This window comes from Sorex fumeus, unplaced genomic scaffold, assembly GCF_029834395.1.
Source record: "Sorex fumeus unplaced genomic scaffold, SorFum_2.1 ptg000044l, whole genome shotgun sequence".
In the NCBI taxonomy this organism is placed as follows: domain Eukaryota; kingdom Metazoa; phylum Chordata; class Mammalia; order Eulipotyphla; family Soricidae; genus Sorex; species Sorex fumeus.
The window spans coordinates 12,351,389-12,373,256 of NW_026606101.1; the positions used below are offsets into that span (position 1 = coordinate 12,351,389).

Consider the following 21,868-nt stretch of genomic DNA (forward strand, 5'->3'; position numbering starts at 1 on the left):
CGGGGTGACCATGGGAGGTACTGGCTTTGGAGATATGGACCCCTTAGGTTTGGACAAAGGGTTGAAGGAAATGGTGTGAATTTTGACCCTTCAGAGGGTGCTGCCCCTCACTGTGTGGCTAGCCCACCTCCCCCCTTTATCTAGTTGTAGTGCAGACATGTTCTACAGACATCAGATATAGGCTAGAGGATTTCTGGCTGCTTGAAAGATTGGAGCTGTTTTTCATATCTTACCTAACTCTCCAAGGTTCTGTGTATTTTACACTATTGTGACCTTGTCTCCTGGGTTTTCTCATGGCCACTGGCATGACTTATAGTCACAGTGCAGAGAACTAACTCCTTCATTGCTCTTTTCATGGTGCTGAAAGGCTCTCATCTAATCCCCCTGGTTCAGGAATTTGAGGATCTCACCCCTTGATCTAACAGGTGAGGTTGGGAATGCAGGAGTCTGGACCCCTGTGTAATTTTTGTATTCGGTCAATGGGCAAAATAAAGCATTTGGAGATATGGAGGATAGAGCCAGGGAAACAAAGTCTTAATCATTGTTGTAATAGTGTGCTAACCTCTAGGCAGTCATCCTAGGTGTTGCTGCCCAGACCCCTAGGGTTGCTTTGATGCCCCTAGGAAGGAGTGCTTTCACTTGGCCTAGACCTATGCGGTGGCTCCTGTTTGTAGTATTTTTAGTTTTTATTTTTTGATCACACCTGGCTGTAGTCAGAGTTTATTCCTGACTCTGCACTCAAGGATCACTTCTGGTGGTGCTCAGGGTTTACTCCTGACTTAGTTCTTAGGGATCATTCCTGGCAGACTTGGGGAACCATATGTGGTGCTGGGGATCGAACCTGGGTCAGCAGTATGTAAGGCAAGTGCCTGTCCATTGCATACTATTGCTACAGCTCTTATTTGTAGGAAATGAAGACAATGACTCACATTTTGCATGAAAAGAGGTTAATTATTACAGAAATGATTACAAAATGCCCAGCCCCTAGGTGCATGCCTTTCTGCACTTGTCAATTCAAGGTCATGTTGGTAGAATTCCAAGGAGGAGTTGAGATGTTCAGAACACTATCCTACTTGTCGCCCTAGTTATAAAGACAGCCTGGGACCAGCATTTCTTGGAGAAGATTTAGAGTGATTTGATTCTGAAAAATTCTTGGACAGCAGATTGTCCAAGCTTATCACAAGCTTATTTTCCTGTCTGAAGATCTTTCTGTGAGGAGAGAAAATACATCTTATTATATTCTGAAACTTTTCAGGTGACTGCGGGCGTGGGCAGAGTCAACCACTGAACTCCATCCTGCTGAAAATCCTGCTCCCTTTAAGAATGGGTGAGCTGGGGCTGGGGCGATAGCACAGCATGTAGGGCATTTGCCTTGCATGTGGCCGACTCGGGTTGGATTCCCAGAATCCTATATCATCCCCTGAGCACCGCCAGGAGTAATTCCTAAGTTCATGAACCAGGAGTAACCCCTGCACAATATGACAGGAGTGACCCAAAAAGAAAAAAAAAGAATGGGGCAAGAAGCAGGCCAGGCTGAGAGAGTCCCAGAGGTCACTCTGGGGACAATTGTTGGAGTGCTTATGGGAAATTATGGAGGGTGAAACTCCCTCCAGAATTGCATGGAGGTGGGAGACCACCATGCAGAGCTGACGCAGAACTCATTTGTAAATGGTAGAATGAAAAGATGGCTCCTGAGGTTCCTGTTGGGACCTGAATCAAGTCACTGCAGAAGCTCACTCCATCCCTATGATGTGAGCAACTGAAACATGGGCTCCAGTCTCTGGAGTCAAGGATGAATTGGAAAAGGAACTGGTGTCCAAGAATTTGCTCAGTGGAAATGTTGGTTGCCCCACTAGATATCTTTCTTTGTTCTAGGTTTGGCAGAAATATATGGGCATATTTGGGGTTATTAAAAAAGTAGTACATGATCACTGAGGTGTGAGTTCAAACAAGAGAAGTTATGGTCCAGCTGGACAACCCTTACACGTGGTTCCCAAGAACAGAAGACAAAATGGGGCAACTTTCTGAACCTTGTTCCTGCCTCATGAGTCTATCTTCCACTGCTACTTACCTCTCCCTTTCTCTATTCAATCTCATAAATTTCATCCCACTCATCCCACTGTGACCCTTTCCTGATATCCTGAAAGGTGTGATTGAAATAGTAATCTCTTGAATCATTCTCCAGAAGCAAATTCTCTTTCTGACACCAGGATTCAGGGGCCAAGTGATGGGGAAAAGGAAGAATCAGGTCAGCTTGGCAGAGAAGGAGGAGCCTTGGCAGACACTGGAGGACTGTGTTGATGCACTGGACATGTGTGTGTGTGAGATGGGGTATATGTCCCAACATAGCTTTCAGGTGTGTTCAGGTATGTGTGGAACAAATTTCCTTTATCTTGTGAGAAGAGTGTTTCCTACTGGAGTTCACTTGTTAGGTTTATCCTCAGAACAAAGAATGAGGGGTGTTGATGGGGCTGGGCAGATCTTCCCAAGTGACTGGATCACAGCTCCCCTGGGCCCCATTCTCTGCTCTGAAGGTGAAAGCATTCAGTGGTTTTGGTGCCTCAGAAATTCTTTGAATGTGTCTATCTTACCGTCTTCATAGGTACAAGCTTGGCAGGAGGCACAGGATTTGAGGACACCCCAGTGGGAAGGTTCCATTGGCTTAAACATCCTGAAAATACAGGGAAACATCTTGTGAAAGGAGTTGAAAGAAAGAAATGGACAGCGTTGTTTTAGCCACCAGCAGGCAGGGTGCCCTGGGCAAGCCATGATTCTAGGACCTAGTCTCTGGGCACTCTTGTGTGTCCCATATGAGCTCTCATGGTCAGAGGAGATCCTGGGCCAACTGGAAGCAGCTGGTACATTGACTTTGTATAGGAGGTAGAAGGGCACATCTGGCTTCACCCGGCATGAGAATGTCATAAATAGGCCCTGTGTATTGCTGTCCTTTGAGCCCCTTTAGAGCTCATGCAAATGTGAACACAATGTGCTTTTCATCCAAAGTGTGGGAGGAGAATGTGCCTCAACACATTCACAAAGGGATATCACAGGGTGTTGCCCCCTGTGACTGTGTCTCTATTCGGGGTTCCAGGAGCAAAGCCACATACCAGTGATGGCAGAAACTGCTCTGGACTGCACTTCATAGACCAAGTTTGGCATCTCGTCCATCTGGAACAGAGGGAAGAGTGAGATCAGCGGCATCTCTTTGACTGTGCCTCAGGGAGCAGGGAGTTGGACTCTGAACTGAATCTACTTCACAGCCTTTTGACCTGCTTTCTTGGTGTTCTGTGACACTACCAGTGTCTGGTAGTGAAGTCTGATCTTAAAACTGTGCCACAAAAACTCGAATAACATGAAGAGGAAAAGTGAGGAGAGCAGACTTTTCTTCCAAGCAGACAATATAGCTGACTAATAACGTCAGTGACAATATAGTTCACATTTTTATCAGGATGACTGGAAGGAATGTGAGCAAGGGTTTGGTGACAAAGGAACCTTTCCTACTGCTGGTGGGTATGCAAACTTGTTCTGTCTCTGTGGAAAATAGTATGAGTTTTCTCCAAATCTTTAAACCAGAACTAACTGTAACCCAGAATTGCCCTTTGAGGTTTTGTTTGAAAAGTGCAAGACAAAAATTCAAAATGAGATAGGTAATCTTGTATTCTTTGCTTCATTATGCACCATGATTCTGATCTAGAAACCACCTGAGTACCCAGTGACAGATGACAGGATAGAAAAGAAGGAATCTGGTCGCAGAGAGAGCTCAGTGAACTGTAGCACACATTTTGCCTTCCAGAGCACTGGATTCTATCAGGGTCCTGCAAATTCCCCCCAGTGCCACAAGGGAATGAACCCTGCATGATGATGGAGGGGTTAGCTCATGAGCACTGCTGGTCATGACAACCCAATGAGGAGGAAAGTGTGGTCTAGACAAACATTAGGATAAGACTTAGCTCTAGAAAATGAATCTTGCTTTTGAGACAATGAGGGAGGAGGAAGTGGAGAGGATTAGGTAGCTAAATGAAGTAAGTCAGAAAGGAAAATATCTGGGGCCATTAGCACTGACTTAGCTATAAAGAAGCAAAACAAGGACCAGGAAAAGGGCAGTGTAAAGTGTGAGGTTTTGAGTGAGAAGAGCAGTCAATAGGGTGTCCAGTCAAGGTGCTGAGGAGATACCAGCTCTTTGGTGGTAGGAGGTGGTTTGACACCAACCCACCAACCTCCTAGCACAGTGTCCTGACCCACCACGTCTCCATGAACACAATAAGAATTTCTCATCTCACAGAGGAGCTTTCTGAAAACCAACTTACAATCTCAGGAGGCATCGTGGTTTGCTGAGTCATGCTGTTGAAGAAAAGGTGCAAGGAAGGATTATTTTCAGATACAAACTAGGAGCCCCTTGTAACACAGAGATTGTCACCTCAGATTCCTCAGAGGAAAATCACAGACAAACTGAACAGTATCAAGAAGACTTGAAAGTTGAATGGGAACAAGAATGTTTGAGCTAAAAAGGCCATAATGATTTCCCTAGAGTTTATGGGAAGATTTCTAAAAGGCCATTTCAGTGACAGTTTTGGTGTAATTTTGTGAAGTAATTCCTCTTATTGGATCTTTAATTGCCCTCTCCCAGGAGGACTATAGAGTGAGATACAGACAGACAGAGAGAGTACCTTATCATCTTGATGTCTGCCACCATTTTGCCATTGGCTGTCCTGCACAGGTGGGAGTACATGGCAACCTGAAGCAGAGAAAAGCATGAGTGGCCAGTGCTACTCGGACAAAGCTTCTCAGCACATTTATGCATTGGGCTTTAATGGGTCAAGGTCAGGTCCAGCCCCAACTCCTTTTGCTTCCCTCAGAGTCCCTCAACCTAGCTGGTCAACACCTGGTCCTCTGGCCCTCAGGCTTGGGGAGTGGTTACGCCCAGAGAGCACTGTCTCCTCTTCCTGCCAGGGAGCCCTTGTGCCTTGCTGCTGTTCCTGAGAAGCGGCGCTGCCTGAGGACTCAGAACTCACCGATCGAGCAATGCCGTAGGGCTGGCCAGCCTTCTTCAACTCAAAATTCATGATCAGCTCTAGTTTCTGATCAGGCCGGTAGCCATAGGAGAGCCTGGAGATGCAGGCCTCCACATCCCCTACCTGTCATGAGAGTAGAGGGGGAGAGAATGGAGAACTGCCCTCCAGGTTGTATTAGAGACACCCTCACACCCATACACTCTGTCTCCAAGAGGCTTCACCCTTTGGGGGATCAGTGGGTGACCTGACCGAGTGCTGATAAGGCTGCCCACCATGGTGGTCGGGATCTAAACCCAGACATTGCCCTGAATTGTATTTCCTTTTCTGGAGGGCAGCAGGGCTTGGACTGGACAATAAAAAATCTGACTTTTCTCTCAGCCCTCAACCAATTTAAAGACCTTTTGTATGCTCTTGCGGCACTCGGCTGCACTCGTGATACTCTGGGCACAGTTCAGGGGAAGGAGTGAGGAGTGTGACTGTTTGTGGCCACCTGACTTACTGCTCACACCCGTGCTTCCTTCCTTCTGTTGGATGTGGCCCCACCTCCCTCCCGCCCCCTTCTGGGAGAAGCCCACTGCCTGCTCACACTTGTAATGGGTCACTTCCACACTGGGACTACATCCTTTGCCTCTCAGTTGATTTCACCCGGGCCAGCACAAACCCACTTCTGTGTTCCTCCTGGGGTAAAGGGACACCCTCTCCCCAATGTTTCCTCCCAATGTTCTCGGGAACAATGTTACAACAACAATCAGTGTTCAGCATTCTCTCAGCTGAGTTAGAGCAGGTTGAAGCAAGCGGGGATTGATTCTGGGCACCCAGCTGGACAGTGCTCACCTTGACTCTGACCGGCTTGGCACATCGAGTGACAAATTCTTTGACAGTTTCGTGAGACAAGATTAGAGAAACACTATCATTTTTAGGGTGCTTAGGAATGGAACTTCCAGGCATTGAGACTGGGATTTTATTCCAGGTGCATTTGGCCTAGAGAAAGAAAAGCAGAAAAATCTCTGTCATAGGGAATCCCTCAGCAACGTTTGCCCCTTGGCATCCTGAGTGAGAGGCTGAGAAGGCAGTGTGCCCATGGGAGCTACTGGTGACCATGAGAGAAACAGCCCCTGAAATTCCTGAGGCCTTTCTACGGGGAACTGTGGGCAGGTCTTTGGAGACTGCAGAGCCAAAGTCCCGTGAAGGGCATCACCAGAACATACGGAGATTGTGTCTGTGGGGCCCAGATTTTGGTCACCAAGGCTGCCTTTTTAGGTGCATCCTGCCATTTCCATTGTGTTTCAAGTAAAGTGTCTCAGGTGCGGATAGGCATGCTCTCAGAGACCTGCCTTTCCAGGCTTGTCCTGTGACGTAGAATGACCCACCCTGGTCAAGCGGAGGCCCTAATTGTCAGGGAAACTTTAGTAGCCTTTGACTTCTGTTAAAGAAACCCCCTTCCTGTCTAGAGTATTCATCTCTAATAAAATGCAAACGACATGCAGCTGGGCATGGAGGGACGTGAACTCTCCAAGGCATCTTGGAATTTTTGCTTCTTTCAGTTGTCCTGTGTTTTACTCCAGAGAAGTAAATGTTCCTTTCATTTGCATTTTTCCTAATTCACATCATTCTAAGCTCTGCCAGCATTTCTTTGCTTCTGTCCATCCTGTTCCTGTTCAACTTAATGATCTCCTTCTTTACCTCTTACGGTTCATTGCTCTCCCTTTCCTGACTGTTCGTACGTATATTTCTTTTCTTATTTTTCTTGGGGATGGGGGGAGAGCACACCAGGAGTGCTCAGGGGTTACTCCTGGCTCTGCACTCAGGAAGCACTCCTGGCAGTTCTTGCAGGGCCACACAGGATGTTGTGGACCAAATCTGGGTCAGATGCTGCAAGGCAATTGTTATAGTATAACTCTGGCCGGCAGTACCTCAGTACTCCGGCCGCCAGTAAGCGAGAATACATCTGCCATTAGCATGGGAGTCCTGATGGGGTCCCCAGGAAAATTGACCCAGTAGACTAGGCTGCATTTCCAAGTGATGGCAATTTAGCTGTGGCAGGGTCGATATAACTGGCCTCTGTGTATCTCTTGTACTTCTCATGGAGCATTATGCCTGTGCTAGCACTCACTGTTTGAGAGGATGGGAGGAGATCACAGTGCTGGTGCAGGAGCTCAGGAGGTTCCGAAACTGGGGAAATCCCTCATGCAACAGCAATATGGGGTGAGATGAGAAGCAAGACTGTTCTTTACTCTCCCCAGTGGGCATGTGGCAGTCAGTGCTCTGGGCATTCTGGTAGAGCATGGCTGTGGACACGAGGACACTTACACAGTAGGAGATGCACAGGCCATCAGCATAGATATTGGTCTTGGCAATGGTGTACTGGCACACAGCCCCGGTCACTGCAGGACAGAAGGAGAGCATGCACACAAGCCGGAGCCACGCCCATGCCCAGGTGACCAAGGGGCCTGGGCACTTCGCCCCTGGGGTGAAGGGTCAGGGAGTACTCCAGTTTCACCCCGGACACCATCCCAAAAGCAGCAGTCTCCTGGATTCTTCCTGTGTACTTGTCTGAGGGCAGCATGGGGAAGGCTCAGGAGAGCTCGACCTCCTGCCAAAGCGCCAAACCTCCAGTGGGAGAAAGAGACTTGCTGACAGGCCCCTATATCTCCTGTTCGGGAGTGGGAATTGTCCCCTGTCTCCTCTGCTGGGCAAGTCTGCAGACTCGGAGCTCCCAGTCCCTCTCATGAAGCCTGATAGGTTTGGGGACGCAAGCAGAGAAGAGTGCTCTGGGGCATGTTCCCTTGAGGGACCCTCATGCACGAACACTGGCAACATTTGGGGTCCAGACGCTCCCACAGAGGACGCTCCACCCATCTCTTGTGGACACTGAGATGCACCGATGCAGAGAACTTGGCCTCTCCCAGGACAACTGAGGGAAGGGTGTGGACTGCAGATTTTGCGTGTCTGGCAGTGGCTGGATGTCAGCCAGTTGATACCCACCCCAATCTGTCAGGCTTGTCTTGCCAGGCTGGGTCCCTGGAGCCTTGGCCAACTCCCTCATGGGCCCTTTGCACCAAGGGGTCGGAGGTTGGACTCACCATTCTTGCCTGTGTCGAAATCATCCAGCTGGATGGCGCACGAAGATTCTTTTGCCTGTGAAATCCAGCACAGGAGCTGAGCTGCGCGAGCCCTCACCCCAGCTGCTGTGCTCCTTGGCCCTCTGCTTCTGCTACCCGCCTGTCCCCTGACTTTGGTGACAGACCTTCTCGGCTCCCTCCAAGGCTGCAGGGAGACTTTGGGGCCTGAGGAGTTCAGGCTGGCCTGTGCTGGCCTCAGCGGGGCCCCCAAGGACCCTCCAGGCTCCCCTGGTGGCTGCCCCAGGGTGAGTCTCGGCCTTCTCCTTGCTTGCCCCCGAGACCATCCCTGGAGCTGGGAGCCAGGGCTTCCCTTTCTCAGGACTTACGTTCTTAGTCAGTTCTACGCTCAGGACCATCAGCATCACATCATTCAAGGAAATAGGCAGGGGCAGAGACATAGGCAGCATGTCCAGGGCCCTGGGAAAGACAGCGCAGGGCAGTGTGAGGCTCACGAAAGAAGCAAAGCCCTTGGGAGACTGATCGGCAGAGAGCACCAGGGCCTCTCCGGAGTCGTGCAGCCCCCACTGACTCTCAAACAATTCTAGTGCAGGTGGGAGGTGCGAGGGTCCTGGGTTCCCCCCAGTCTGATCCCACATTCTCTCATAGGGGACTCTGCCATCCCCCTCAGATCCTGGTACCCAATGAGCCGATTGACCTGGGAGCAGAGCGGGGCTAGAGGGGCCAAATTTTGTCACTGGGAGAAACCACTCCCCTCGGCCTGGGACTGGGACATTGGTCAGATGGTGAGTTTCTGTAGACTTCTAGGTCCCCGCAGAGCATCAGTTACATAGACACCCATGAGCTGGGAGCGAGCGATGAACATTCCAAAAGAAAGCCCGCCCTACCCCACCCCACCTCCCTGGGCCTCTGTCTATTGCCCTCCAAGCTTGGTGCTCCCCTGCATGTGTCTCAGTAGAGTGAGGACACTGTGTTCTCATTGCCTGCCGGGAGTGAAGGCAGTCAATGAGGACGAGGGTCTCACGTACGTCTTCACCAGCATGATGCACACTTCTGTGACCTCCATGGACTTCTGCTCGACTTCCAGTTGGCAAGTGTTGTTAGCAGGCTCGTGTGTACTGCTGATGTGCACTGTTACTACCATTGACACCTGGATCTCGAGTACGGTGACCGCAGCTCCGGCGATACTGTAGAGAGATGCAGCTGAGACCACATGGGCTAGAGTTGTCCGACTCAGGTCTCGTCGAGGTGGGAGCGTCTGCCCCGGCTAAGTGAGGTGTGTTGGGAGAGGGACTGCTGGGCGCTTTGCCATGAGCACAACCCTCAGAGTACCATCCCGGGATCCTGAGTGGAGCCCGGCACATGCAGACACCCCATGTGTGTGGGATCATCCCCCGCCTCTCAGTTCTCAGACGTCTCCCTCTGTGGACGGCCTTGGGCCCCCAAGGGAGGAGGTGCCTGTGACAGGACTCGATGCCATTACCTCAGCTCTGGGGTGTGGGTGCCAGGAGCCCCAACCTGGACTGGTGTCTTTTTTGATTCCTTCAGGATGGGGACAGACCCAGCCAGTTGTGGGGGCCCGGCCAGGTGGGAGTCTGAGGGTTGGAGGCTGCTCTGCCTCCCCGCTGAGTGTGGCTGCAGTAGCATTCAGCTTTGAGGGGAGGGCCATCCCTGCCCGGGTGTGTCCTGGGTCTGCCTGTCCTCTGTCCTTCCTGCACAGGGACGGCACTGTGTGCAGGTCAACCCAGGGCCCCCTCTGCATCGGGCCAGATACTCTATTCTCGCCGGGTGAGTTCTGGAAGGCACGTTCATGCCGCTGACCCTCGGAGCTTCACCCAGCCTGGCTGCTTCGATGCTGAAAGCATTTGCTTTCTCGGTGACTGGGCCTCTGCTGGGCCTCTGCTGGTTTGTGCAGGTGTCCCTGAAAGGCGCGTTTCTTTCTGACCGGGACTGTACGAGGACCATTTCCCTGTCTCACTCCATGGGAGGGTCCCCGGGTCAAGAGGAGAGATCTGGCTGCACCCTGACCGAGGGTCCCTGTCCTGCGGGGATCTGCTTTCCTTCTTGTTGTGTCCCCCGACCCGCTCCACGACTCTGAGGATGTCTCGCCTGCCCGGGCGGGGAAGGAATTCTGCTCACCCTTCTGCTATCACGCCGGCGGTGACTGAGGCCTGGGCGTCCATCCCTTTGTCTGTCATTGAGTAAGTGATGCTGTTCACAGTGACATCACCCAGTTTAGTACTGCAAAGGGACCACATCGGAGGTCAGCAAGGTCAGGTCGTCTCCAGGAGTGATCGGACAGCAAGAGACAGTTCTGGGGTAGCAGCGAACAACCACCCCAGCCCCCCACCCAGGCACACGCGAGTCCCTCCCCCGGTCACCCCTTGACCGGTCATGGCCTGAGTCCCCTGGTGGGACTCCGCAGAGGGCTGCCCACTGGAATGAGGCTTGCCCCGACTCTGGGACTGTCCCGCTGTCCCTCCAAGTCCGGAGGAACAGCTTTCCTCAGCTGGGAGGGGCCAGCCCGCAAGCAGGGAGACTCTCACTTCAGCAGCAGTCCGCTCCCGTCCCGGTCGCCTGAGGATGAGCCTGAGCCCAGGGAGGGCAGCAAGTCTCTGACGGGGCCAGTGGAAAGCAGATTCTTTGCCGTGTCAACGACACTAGACACCTTCCTCAAGGGGTCAGTCAGCCCTGCGAGGCTCTTGGCCTTGGAAGCCGCGTCCTGGGCAACCTGGGAGATGGGTTCAACCACATCCTGGAGAGCCTCAGCACTGGCGACCGAGACGGGCAGGCCGTCGGGGACCATGGGTGACACCGGGACGGCGGCAGGGTCAGAGCCCTCTGCGGCGCTCGGGGCCTTGGCGTCTGCGCTCTTGCCCAGGGCGCCATCCAGCACACCCAGACCAGAGAGAGCGTCCATGGGCAGCAGAGCCAGGAGGTCGGTGCCGCACGCGGTGCTCAACACTGAGCCCACGAGCCCGGCCAGGTTCACGTCGGAACACTTGACCAGATCCTCGATCTTGTCGGGCAGGCTGCCGTTCATGTCTGCGGATTCAAGAGACACGAGACTGCCCTTGGCTGCCGGCCACTGGAGGCAGAGGACCTCTGGGGCCCTGCCTGAACTCCCCTGTGGTGTCCCGGGTTGAGAACGTCGGGGGGAGGGGGGCAGGAGTGGAGAGCTCGCTTGCCCGCAGGCCCAGCGGTGCTGTGGGCCATGCACGCTCCTGAGGAGGCAGGTAAGCACCTGCTCTGTTTCCTGGGCCCCTCTTCTGTTCTGCGGGGAGGCCCAGGCTGTGCACACCAGAGCCTTTAGTGAGCTGGTGGGCCTGCCTGGGGCCACGCTCCCTGCCCAAGTGCCCATGACTGCGCTCCTCTTTGCCCTGCAGGGAGAGTGTCGGCTACAGAACGGTACTTCTCAGGGACAAGGCAGATAGGAGGCGGAAGGCAGAGAAAAGGGTCTTGGGGTGTGTGGGAAGGGAATGGGTTGCAGTTTGAGAAGCCTCTTCCCATTGGAAAAGTTCTGGTTCTTGCGGCACAGAGGGCCGGGGACTTGCTTTTGGTGCAGGGAGAGCAAGTTGGGGCTGCAAGGGCAGCGCATACTTACATTCTTGGAGCTTGTCAGCTGACAACCTGTAGGTGGCCACGATTGGACATTTGCCTCCGACGTCCCCAGCTGAACCCTTTTTGGGTGGTCGTGGTCTTGGGCCAGAGGGCTTTGCAAGGGGAGGGTAGAGTGGCAGAGGGAGCGGTGGGTTCCCAGCATCCACAGGAAGTGCACTCACGGCATCCACAGGAAGTTGGGCAACGGAAAGGTTTTCCGACAACGGTAATGGGTCAACCACTCCTGCCAGGAAGGCCAGGGCGATGACCATGGCCCCGAGGGTCAGCATCTTGGCGCTGATGTCTGCAAAGGAGCGCTGGTCACACACCACCCTCCCCCTCACCGTCCTGGGCCGCCGTGCTGCCAGGACCATGTCCAGTCCTGTGTCCTCGCTGCTGAGCTGGCCTGCCTTCCTCCACTCAGTGATTCCGGCCCCAGAGTGCCTCAAGAGACTCAGATGCACCCGAGGGAGTGATGACCCAAAGGTCTCCTGCCAAGGGTCCACGTCCTGCGGCCACATTTTGTTTCTGAATATTGTCTGGAGAAGCCTCGGTCACCCATGGGAACTGGAGCTTGTGAGTGAGTGACCCTGGTACCAATTCGAAAGGCCTTTCCATGCTCTGGCAAGAGCCCAGGTAGCACTGGGCTATCGTCTTGGGTGCTGGGACTCAGTGGCCTCCTCTGTGTGTGGCTGCTTGTTTGGGGTCAGCTTTTCCCTGCCTCCTGTGCCCTCCCTTGGAGGTAACTTGGGAGCAGGTGATATCCCTCGGTCAGGGACTCCCACGGGCACAGGTGCTGTCCGGTCATTGGTGTCCATGTTCCTCCCTCTCCCTGAGGGGATGTGTCTGTCTGTCTCTGCACATGCCTCTCAGCATAGCCCGCCCTGTTCTGTAGCCTCCTCTGCTATCCTCCAGGCCTGGCTGGCCACTTGTCACCTTCTCACCCATTTCCTGAGGAGCCTGAGCCTCAGGGCCCTGGCCGAGGGCAGCCCACGCCCCCAGCAGGGAGAGGCCTTTGACCTAAGAATCTGCGATGGGACTCCCTGCGCCTCTCTCTTTCTCTCTCTCTCTCTCTCTCTCTCTCTCTCTCTCTCTCTCTCTCTCTCTCTTTCTCTCTCTCTCAGGAGGCTGAGTCCTTCCTTCACAGGATCCTCTCAGTCTTTCTCTTTCTAGTCAGCAGTGGGGGGGATGGGGGCCATGCAGTATTTGCCTTGTAAAATTTTTCTCAGGGGAAGCAAGTTGGCTCCACTCCAGAGTTTCTCAGTGTTTGCGAAGAGTAGGACCAGGGCCTGCTCTTCTCACTCCTGCCCTGATCCTGCCAGCCCAAACCCATCTGCCCGCCATGTCCAGCTACTGAAGAAAAAACATGGTGGCAGAAAGGTTGGGCAGAGGAACGGGCAGCTGATCCTGGACACTACTTGACGTACTTACTCCTGAGCTTGACAAGATGACGGCTCTATGCCATTTTTCCTGCCGCTGTCATCTCTGAGCTGTTGGGGGTCCTTGTCCCACACGATGCATAATGTGTTCCTTGAGGAACACACGGTGCAGTGCTGGGCCTGGTTCTGAGGGGCTGCTTGAGTGGACCCCATAGAGGATGCAGGACCACCTGCCTGCCTCTCCTCTTAGTGCCCTGGATACGGGGCCACTGACTGGCAGCTCCGGTGCTGGGCAGAGCACCGCATGTGTGGTCATTTGAGGGCCCTGGTCAGGAGGGCCTCAGTGTCCCCCGAGCTGCCCGCCCCGGGAGCACCCTGTGCTGCTCCTTCCCTGACAATCCTTCTGGTGGATCTGCCTTGGGGGTTCTTACCTTGCCCAGTGGCGATGGGTCTGTGGGACTGGAGAGGTCTTCCCCAGTCCTGGACTGCCCGGGAAGTGTCGGAACGAAGGCTGTGCCCCACTTTTATGGGCTGCTGTCTCGGGGGAGAGGCGTCAGAGGTGTGGGCACGTGATCCAAAGGGTGCTGATAACGGGGGGCGTGACACAGGCTGACTTCCAAGATCAGCATCTGCTAATGGCTGTGACATTTGCCTCTTGATGGAGTGTCGGGGTGTTGGAACTCTTTCAGTGTGAGCACCAGGCCATCCTCTGTACCCTCCTTACTCAAAACCTTTCCAGGCCCGTCAGCCTGAACCCTGTGCTGGGTAGGTGTCGCAGGACGGGTGTGACACTGTGGTGGGTGAGATCTGTTAGTTTCTCTGCCCTCAGAGTTTTGTGACTGAGTCACATTCATGCCACATGGTGTTCTCCCAGCTAGGCAAGCCAGAGCGGGAGAGGGGGAAGCTTTGACTCCAAGTCATGAACGCAGCCTCCTTCTCCTCCCCCTCACACCCCCCTCCTTCTGTTCTTCACGGTCAGCAGGGGTTGGGCTGCATCTCGACATGTTGGCTTTAGGGCTCTCTTCGCCATGACCCTTCCCACACTGTGAACCGAACTTCAGTTCCCTCTGCCAGAGGACCCATTTGGGGCGCTACTGAAATGTCAGGCACACAGAAGAAATGACAGTCGACCTTTTCTCCAAACGCAGAATCTGGAGTTTTAGGTATCATGGGACGTTGGTGACAAAACCCCAGTGTCCTGGGTCATGTTTTTCTTGGACATGTGAGGGAAGGAGCCATCTGTATGGGAAAATTGGTGACGCCCATTGTCATGGGTTGGGTTTCAGTGTCTCAATAGTTCTCTGGACGCAAAGGAAGGATTCAGCTCCAGAGGTTTTTATGGACATCCGGGAGCCACCTGCTTTTTCTTTGTCTCTCTGCCCTTGTGCCTGCTTAGGGGGGCAACCATGGCACCCGATGATCCAGGATGCACACACAGCTGTCTCCTGCAGAGTGCCCGATTGGCCCAGGCACAAGGGCCCGTGTATTGCCAAGCACTGAGTGCTTTCACCTGCTGACACTTCATAGAGGAGGCTTTTGGCCTTAGGTTTCTTGCCTGGGGTTAGCCACATCGGAGACAGCCCGTTTCATGAGAACCAGGCTAGGTGGGGCCACCAGTTTCCACCTGAGTCTCTCTACTCTGTTTCTGGTCATTGCTTTCCTGCTTTATTCTTTGATTGCTCTGGATTACATGACTTCGCCCCAGTTCTCTGGAGCACTCTTCCTTCTTTCTGTCTCCTCTACTGAACTCTTTGAGTTCAGGACTGAAGGGGGAAGTCGAATGGAAATAATGTAATATGGGGCTATAGACTTCCCATACTTGGTACTGTGTTTGTATACTATCTTTTCATTATTTAGTCTATTTTATTATCGTAAGCTATTTTTTCTTGAATTTTCACCATAAAATACTAGAAGTTTTTTGTTGATTGAGAATGTCTCACATCTTATATCTTTGGCAGGGGCTGTGTGGGCAAAGGCCACACCTGCCAGTGCTCAGGAGTAACTCCTGACTCTGTGCTCAGGGGCTCTGAAGGCCTTATGTGAGCTGGGGATATAACCAGGTCAGCCACATGCATAGCAAGTACCCTTTCTACTGTACTGTTCTGGCCCTTTAATTTTTTAAATTGATTGTTGATGCTGAATTTTGATTAAAAGCGAATTTTTCTACTCTGTTTCTGGTCATTGCTTTCCTGCTTTATTCTTTGATTGCTCTGGATTACATGACTTCGCCCCAGTTCTCTGGAGCACTCTACCCTCTTTCTGTCTCCTCTACTGAACTCTTTGAGTTCAGGACTGAAGGGGGAAGTCGAATGGAAACAATGTAATATGGGGCTATAGACTTCCTGTACTCTATCTCATACTTTACCTGATATTGCTCTGGTAAATAATTTTTTCATTAGTATGCGTAATAACCTAATTTTTCTTGATTTTTCACTTTTACTTTAGCTATTTAAATGTTTGATGTGGATGAAGATAATTTTTCACCTAATTTTTCATTGATCTCCATTTCTGAATTTTAATTAATTGCATTCACTTCAGAACATGTTGTGCTTTCTCTATTGAGTCTATATTTGGTGACTTTAGAATGTATGTACATCTATGCTGTCAATGCATTCAAAAAGTATAATATTTTAGGTAGTAGGATTCCAGCAGTGTTCAAATTTATTGTATTATGAACATGGTGATTGCGGATCACTGCCTCAAATTTGTATGATCATCCTCCTCTGTCCCTCTGTCAATTGCAGTCTGACCCTCCTCCCTTTAAATCCCCTCCATTCTTTATTGATTGACTGTTACTCTTTTCATGCAAACTGTTATCTCCTTAAGCACCATACACACACTCAAGACCCTCCTCCTGTGCTCCTGAGTTTCTTTCAATCAAACCAGTTCTTCCTCTCCTGTTATCTGTTCAGACCTGGCAGACTCAGGTCTGTATTCCAGTATACAAAGTTTACTAAGGTAAAGGTAAAGGTAAAGGCCCTCCCGTTGATCGTCGATTTGCTCGAGCGGGCCCAGTAACGTCTCCATTGGAGACTTTGTTGTTACTGTGTTGGACATATCGAATACTCTCGGTAGCTTGCCGGGCTCTCCGAGAGGGGCGGAGGAATCGAACTCGGGTCAGCCATGTTGGCCGCTTGTAAGGCGAACGCCCTACCCGCTGTGCTATCACTCCAGTCACAAAGTTTACTATCAATTTATATGTCTATATTCTTGTTTCCCTGTATACCATAGATAAATCATATCATCCTTTACTTGTCCTGCTTCTGGCTTAATTCAGTCAGTGTGATAATCCCTGAATTTCATCCAGGTTGCCATGAAACACAGGTCTTTATTTCTTCTTGTGGCTATCTGGTATTACTTTGTGCATATATCCACTTTGTTTTCCATTCAGTGGTGTCTATATATACACTCTTTTTTTAAATTTATTTTTTATTGTTTTTACTGTGTTTGGCATATCGAATACTCTCGGTAGCTTGCCGGGCTCTCCGAGAGGGGCGGAGGAATCGAACTCGGCTCGGCCATGTTGGCCGCGTGCAAGGCGAAAGCCCTACTGCTGCACCATGAGGTACAGTTATATACTTACAAATTTTTGTGCTTGGGTTTCAGTTATACAATGATCAAGTACCCATCCCTCCATCAGCGCCCATCCTCCACCACCATGGGTCCCAGCATCCTTCCCACCGCCCATCCCCACCATCCCACCCTGCCTCTGTGGCAGGGCATTCCCTTTTGTTCTCTCTCTCCTTTTGGGTTTTGTGGTTCACAAGCGGCATTGAGTGGCAATCATGTTTGGTCTATAGTCTACTTTCAGCATGCTTCTCCCACCCTGGGAGGATCCTCCCAACACCTTTTATTTGGTGCTCTCTTCTCTTTCTGAGCTTCCTTTTTCCCTAGCACGTGTAGCTGGCCTCCAAGTAATGGAGCAAAATTCCTGGTACTAATCTCGGCCATTCCTGGGTGTTAGTCTCCCATTTTGTTGCTTTATATTTCCCCAGATGAATGCAATCTTTCTGTGTCTATCCCGCTCTTTCTGACTCATTTCGCTTAACATGATACTTTCCATGTAGTATCACTTGTATGTGAATTTCATGACTTCATCTTTTCTAACAGCTACATTGTACTCCATTGTGTAAATGTATCAAAGTTTCTTTAACCAGTCATCTGTTCTTGGGCACTCAGGTTTTTTCCAGATTCTGGCTATTGTAAAGAGTGCTGCAATGAACAAACAAGTGCAGATGTCACTTCGACTATACTTTTTTGCCTCTCTTGGATATATTCCCAGGAGTGGTATTGCTGGGTCAAATGGGAAATCAAATTCTAATTTTTTGAGTATCATCCATACTGTTTTCCAAAAGGGTTGGAACAGTCGGCATTCCCACCAGCAGTGAAGGAGTGTTTCTCACCACATCCGCGCCAGCATCAGTTGCTTTTGTTCTTTTGGATGTGGGCCAGTCTCTGTGGTGTGAAATGATATCTCATTGTTGTTTTGTTCTGCATCTCCCTGATGATTAGTGCTCGAGGCCCGAGGCCCTCCCGTTGATCGTCAATTTGCTCGAGCGGGCCCAGTAACGTCTCCATTGGAGACTTTGTTGTTACTGTGTCTGGCATATCGAATACTCTCGGTAGCTTGCTGGGCTCTCCGAGAGGGGTGGAGGAATCGAACTCGGGTCGGCCATGTTGGCCGCTTGTAAGGTGAACGCCCTACCCACTGTGCTATCGCTATCAGATGATTAGTGATGTAGAGCATTTTCTCATGTGCCTTTTAGCCATTTTGATTTCTTCTATGCGAAAGTTTCTGTTCATTTCCTCGCCCCATTTTTTGATGGGGTTGGTCGTTTCCTTCTGGTGGAGTTCAACCAGTGCCTTGTATATCCTTGATATCAACCCTTGTCGGATGTGAATTTGGGAAATATCCTTTCCCATTCTGTAGACTGTCTTTGTATTTCGGTCACTGTTTCTTTTGGGGTGCATACGCTTCTTAGTTTAAGATAGTCCTATTTGTCTATCTCTGTTTTCACTTGCTAGGCCAGTGGCGTGACATCTTTGAAGATACCATTGGCTTCAATATCACAGAGGGTTTTGCCAACTTTGTATTCAATGAACTTTATAGATTCCAGTCTGATGTTGAGGTCATAAATCCATTTTGATCTTACTTTTGTGCATGGCGTTAGGCAGAGATCTGAGGCTACTTTTTTGCATGTAGCCGTCCAGTTTTGCCAGCACAATTTATCAAAGAGGCTTTCCCTGCTCCATTTCACTTTTCTTGCCCCCTTATCGAAGATTAGATGATCATATGCTTGGGAGGAGATGTCAATATATTCAACTCTGTTCCATTGGTCTGCAGCTCTGCCTTTGTTCCAGTACCATGCTGTTTTAATTATTACTGCTTTGTAGTAGAACTTGAAGTTGGGGAGGTCGATTCCTCCCATTTTCTTTTCCCCAAGAATTGCTTTAGCTATTCGCTGGGGCTTATTGTTCCATATAAATTTCAGGAGTGTTTGCTCCATTTCTTTGAAGAATGTCATGGGTATCACTATAGGGATCGCATTGAATTTGTACAGTGCTTTGGGAAGTATTACCATTTTGACAATGTTAATTCTCCCCATCCATGAGCAGGGGATATTTTTCTATTTCCTCGTGTCCTCTTTTATTTCCTGAAATAGCATTTTGTAGTTTTCTTTGTACAGGTCCTTTACGTCCTTAGTTAAGCCGATTCCCAGGTATTTGATTTTCTGGGGCACAATTGTGAATGGGATTGTTTTCTTCATGTCACTTTCTTCTCTTCCACTATTTGTGTATAGGAAAGCCATGGACTTTTGTGTATTGATTTTATAGCCTGCCACTTTACTATACAAGTCTATTGTTTCTAGGAGTTTCTTGGTAGAGGTTTTAGGGTTCTCTAAGTATAGTATCATATCATCTGCGAATAGTGAGAGCTTGATTTCTTCCTTCCCTACCTGGATGCCCTTAATGTCTTTTTCTTGCCTAATCGCTATTTCAAGTACTTCTGGTACTATATTGAACAGTAGTGGAGACAGTGGCCACCCTTGTCTCATCCCTGATCTTAGGGGAAAGGCTCTCAGTTTTTCCCCATTGAGGATGATGTTTGCTGTAGGTTTGTGGTAGATGGCTTTAACTATATTGAGGAAAGTCCCCTCTATCCCCATTTTGGCTAGGGTTTTCATCATAAATGGGTGCTGGATCTTGTCAAATGCTTTCTCTGCATCTATGGATATGATCATATGATTTTTATCTTTTCTTTTACTGATATGATGGCTTATGTTGATTGATTTCCGAATGTTGAACCATCCTTGCATCCCCAGGATGAATCCCACTTGGTCATGGTGTATGATCTTTTTGATGAGTTGTTGAATTCTATTTGCTAGTATTTTGTTGAGAATCTTCGCATCCGTGTTCATCAGGGATATCAGCCTGTAGTTTTCTTTTCTTGTGGTGTCTTTGTTTCCTTTTGGTATTAGAGAGATATGGGCTTCATAGAAACTGTTTGGGAGAGTTTCTGTTTTTTCAATTTCCTGGAAAAGCTTGAGAAGAACTGGAAATAGGTCCTCTTTAAATGTTTGGAAAAATTCGCTAGTGAATTCATCTGGACCTGGGCTTTTGTTTTTGGGAAGACTTTTGATTACAGTTTCAATTTCCTTGATGTGAGTAGGTCTATTGAGGTATTATATATCTTCTTGATTCAGCTTTGGGAGATGATAGGAATCCAGGAATTTATCCATTTCTTCTAGGTTCTCTTGTTTCGTGGCATACAGACTTTCGAAGTAGTCTCTGATGATCTTTATGATCTTTTGAATTTCACTGGTTTCTGTTGTGATATCCCCATTCTTATTTCTGATTCGATGTATTAGGGTTCTCTCTTTCTGTTTCTTTGTGAGTGTTGCTAGTGGTTTATCTATTTTATTTATTTTCTTGAAGAACCAGCTCTTGGTTTCATTGATCTTTTGGATTGTTTCTTTGGTTTCCATGTGACTGATTTCTGCTCTAAGTTTTATGATCTCTTTCCTTCTGCCCAATTTGGACTCTTTCTCTTGACCCTTTTCTAAGATCTTGAGCTGTGAAGTCAAGTTGTTTATGTGCATCCTTTATTGTGTCCTGAGATATGCTTGCAGAGCTATAAATTTTCCCCTTAAAACAGATTTTGCTGCATCCCATAAGTCCTGGTAGCTTGTGTCTTCATTCTCATTTGTTTCCAAGTATCTTTTGATTTTGTCCATGACTTTCTTCCTGATCCACTCATTGTTAAGCATTCACTTAAATCACTTAAATCACTTAACTTCCCGTTAGTCGTCGATTTGCTCGAGCGGGCGCCAGTAACGTCTCCATTTGTCCCTGTCGCGTGCTAGTGTAGCCCAATGGCATCTGTTCGCTCCGGGAACATGAAGGGCCTCAAACCGATCGTTCATGATCTTGACGAAGAAGTCTGACCATCTGGTAGGTGGGCGGCCACGTGGTCTCTTGACATCCCGTGGAATCCAATCAGTAACAGCTCTAGTCCAACGGTCGTCTTTAAATCTCATTACGTGACCAGCCCATCTGATTTTCGACACCTTGGCAAATGAGACAGCGTCCCTGATCCTTGATCATCGAAGGATGTCAGAACTCCGGATTCGTTCTCTCATTTGAGTGAAACGTGATATTCCAAGCATAGCTCTTTCTATTCTTCTTTGGGAGACCTGAATGGCGTTCTCATCTTGTTTGCGTAGGGCCCAGGTCTCTGAGGCATATGTTAATGCAGGAAGAACAGTGGAATCAAAGAGATGTGCCCGGAGCCGGAGGTTCTTCGTCCTCTTAGCTATTTCTTTGACGTTCTTTTTTTTTTTTTTTTATAATTTATTTATTTATTGAATCACTGTGGGAAAAGTTACAGAGCTTTCGGGTTTAGGTCTCAGTCATGTAGATACCAAACACATTTCCCTTTACCAATACTCATTTTTAACCCCGAACCCCAATAGACCCCCACCTCCCACCCCTCCCAATTCTTTGTGAGGCAGATGAGTTCTAGTTAATACTCTATCTACTTTGACTAGATAGATTATTTCGATAGAAGATGCACAATTATTGTTTAGAGTTTACGACCCACCCCCTCCCCCAATCAGACATGCTGAAACAGCGTTGTGAAATGATTTGCTTTCTACAACTTGGTTTAAGAATAAAATGAATTTCTGCTATTTTACTTATTGACCCTGGAAGAATTTCTATTAAAAGTTAGCTAGTTAAGAGATTGGTTTCTGTGCCCTGGAGTCGTGGCCGTGCCGGAGAGCCGCTCGTGGGGGGCAGCTGGCGACCTCGGTGGGGCGTGGGGGACGGCCCACAAAGCCCCCCTTCCCATGAGGTCCCCGCCGCTCCCCCGAGCCCGGCTCAAACCCGCTTTCCACAAGGCTCCCGTGCGGCCGCCATCTTTCTTTCCAGAGAGGAGCGGGCGGGCCGGTCAACGCCCTTCCCCCTCCGGGCAGGCTTGGTGGCGCGGATCAACACAAGTCCATTTGCTTTTCTGCTCCAAGCGGCTGGTTCTCTGTGCTAAGTCCTTGTGCCTCCGGGGCCGTGGCCGTGCCGGAGAGCCGCTCGTGGGGGGCAGCTGGCGACCTCAGTGGGGCGTGGGGGACGGCCCACAAAGCCCCCCTTCCCATGAGGTCCCCGCCGCTCCCCCGAGCCTGGCTCAAACCCGCTTTCCACAAGGCTCCCGTGCGGCCGCCATCTTTCTTTCCAGAGTCTTTGACGTTCTTGAAGGCGTTCCAAGCCGCTCTCTTCCTCCTGCGCAGCTCGGGTGCCAGGTCAT

At 50.0% G+C, this 21,868-nt stretch overlaps 1 protein-coding gene across 1 annotated transcript; it reads right to left on the reverse strand.

Annotated features, from left to right (window-relative positions):
* Positions 1-1,185: 1,185 nt before the first annotated feature.
* Positions 1,186-11,135, reverse strand: LOC130030293 (vomeromodulin-like). The gene is made up of 13 exons (XM_056121538.1): positions 10,639-11,135; positions 10,232-10,333; positions 9,121-9,279; positions 8,461-8,551; positions 8,096-8,150; positions 7,323-7,396; positions 5,847-5,993; positions 5,013-5,135; positions 4,668-4,735; positions 4,308-4,341; positions 3,108-3,168; positions 2,592-2,671; positions 1,186-1,209 (listed from the first exon to the last, which is right to left on the reverse strand). The coding sequence occupies exons 1-13, from the start codon at positions 11,133-11,135 to the stop codon at positions 1,186-1,188; spliced, it is 1,515 nt and encodes a 504-aa protein (XP_055977513.1).
* Between the last annotated feature and the right edge of the window lie 10,733 nt (positions 11,136-21,868).

Bases quoted from the DNA above. Each gene is read 5' to 3' on its own strand.
- LOC130030293 (XM_056121538.1), bottom strand. From the start codon at position 11,135: ATGAACGGCAGCCTGCCCGACAAGATCGAGGATCTGGTCAAGTGTTCC. The intron at 8,151-8,460 runs GTAAGTCCTGAG...TGGATTTCACAG, and splicing joins GCGTAGAACTGACTAAGAAC to GCAAAAGAATCTTCGTGCGC. The intron at 4,736-5,012 runs GTGAGTTCTGAG...TCTCTGCTTCAG, and splicing joins CCTACGGCATTGCTCGATCG to GTTGCCATGTACTCCCACCT.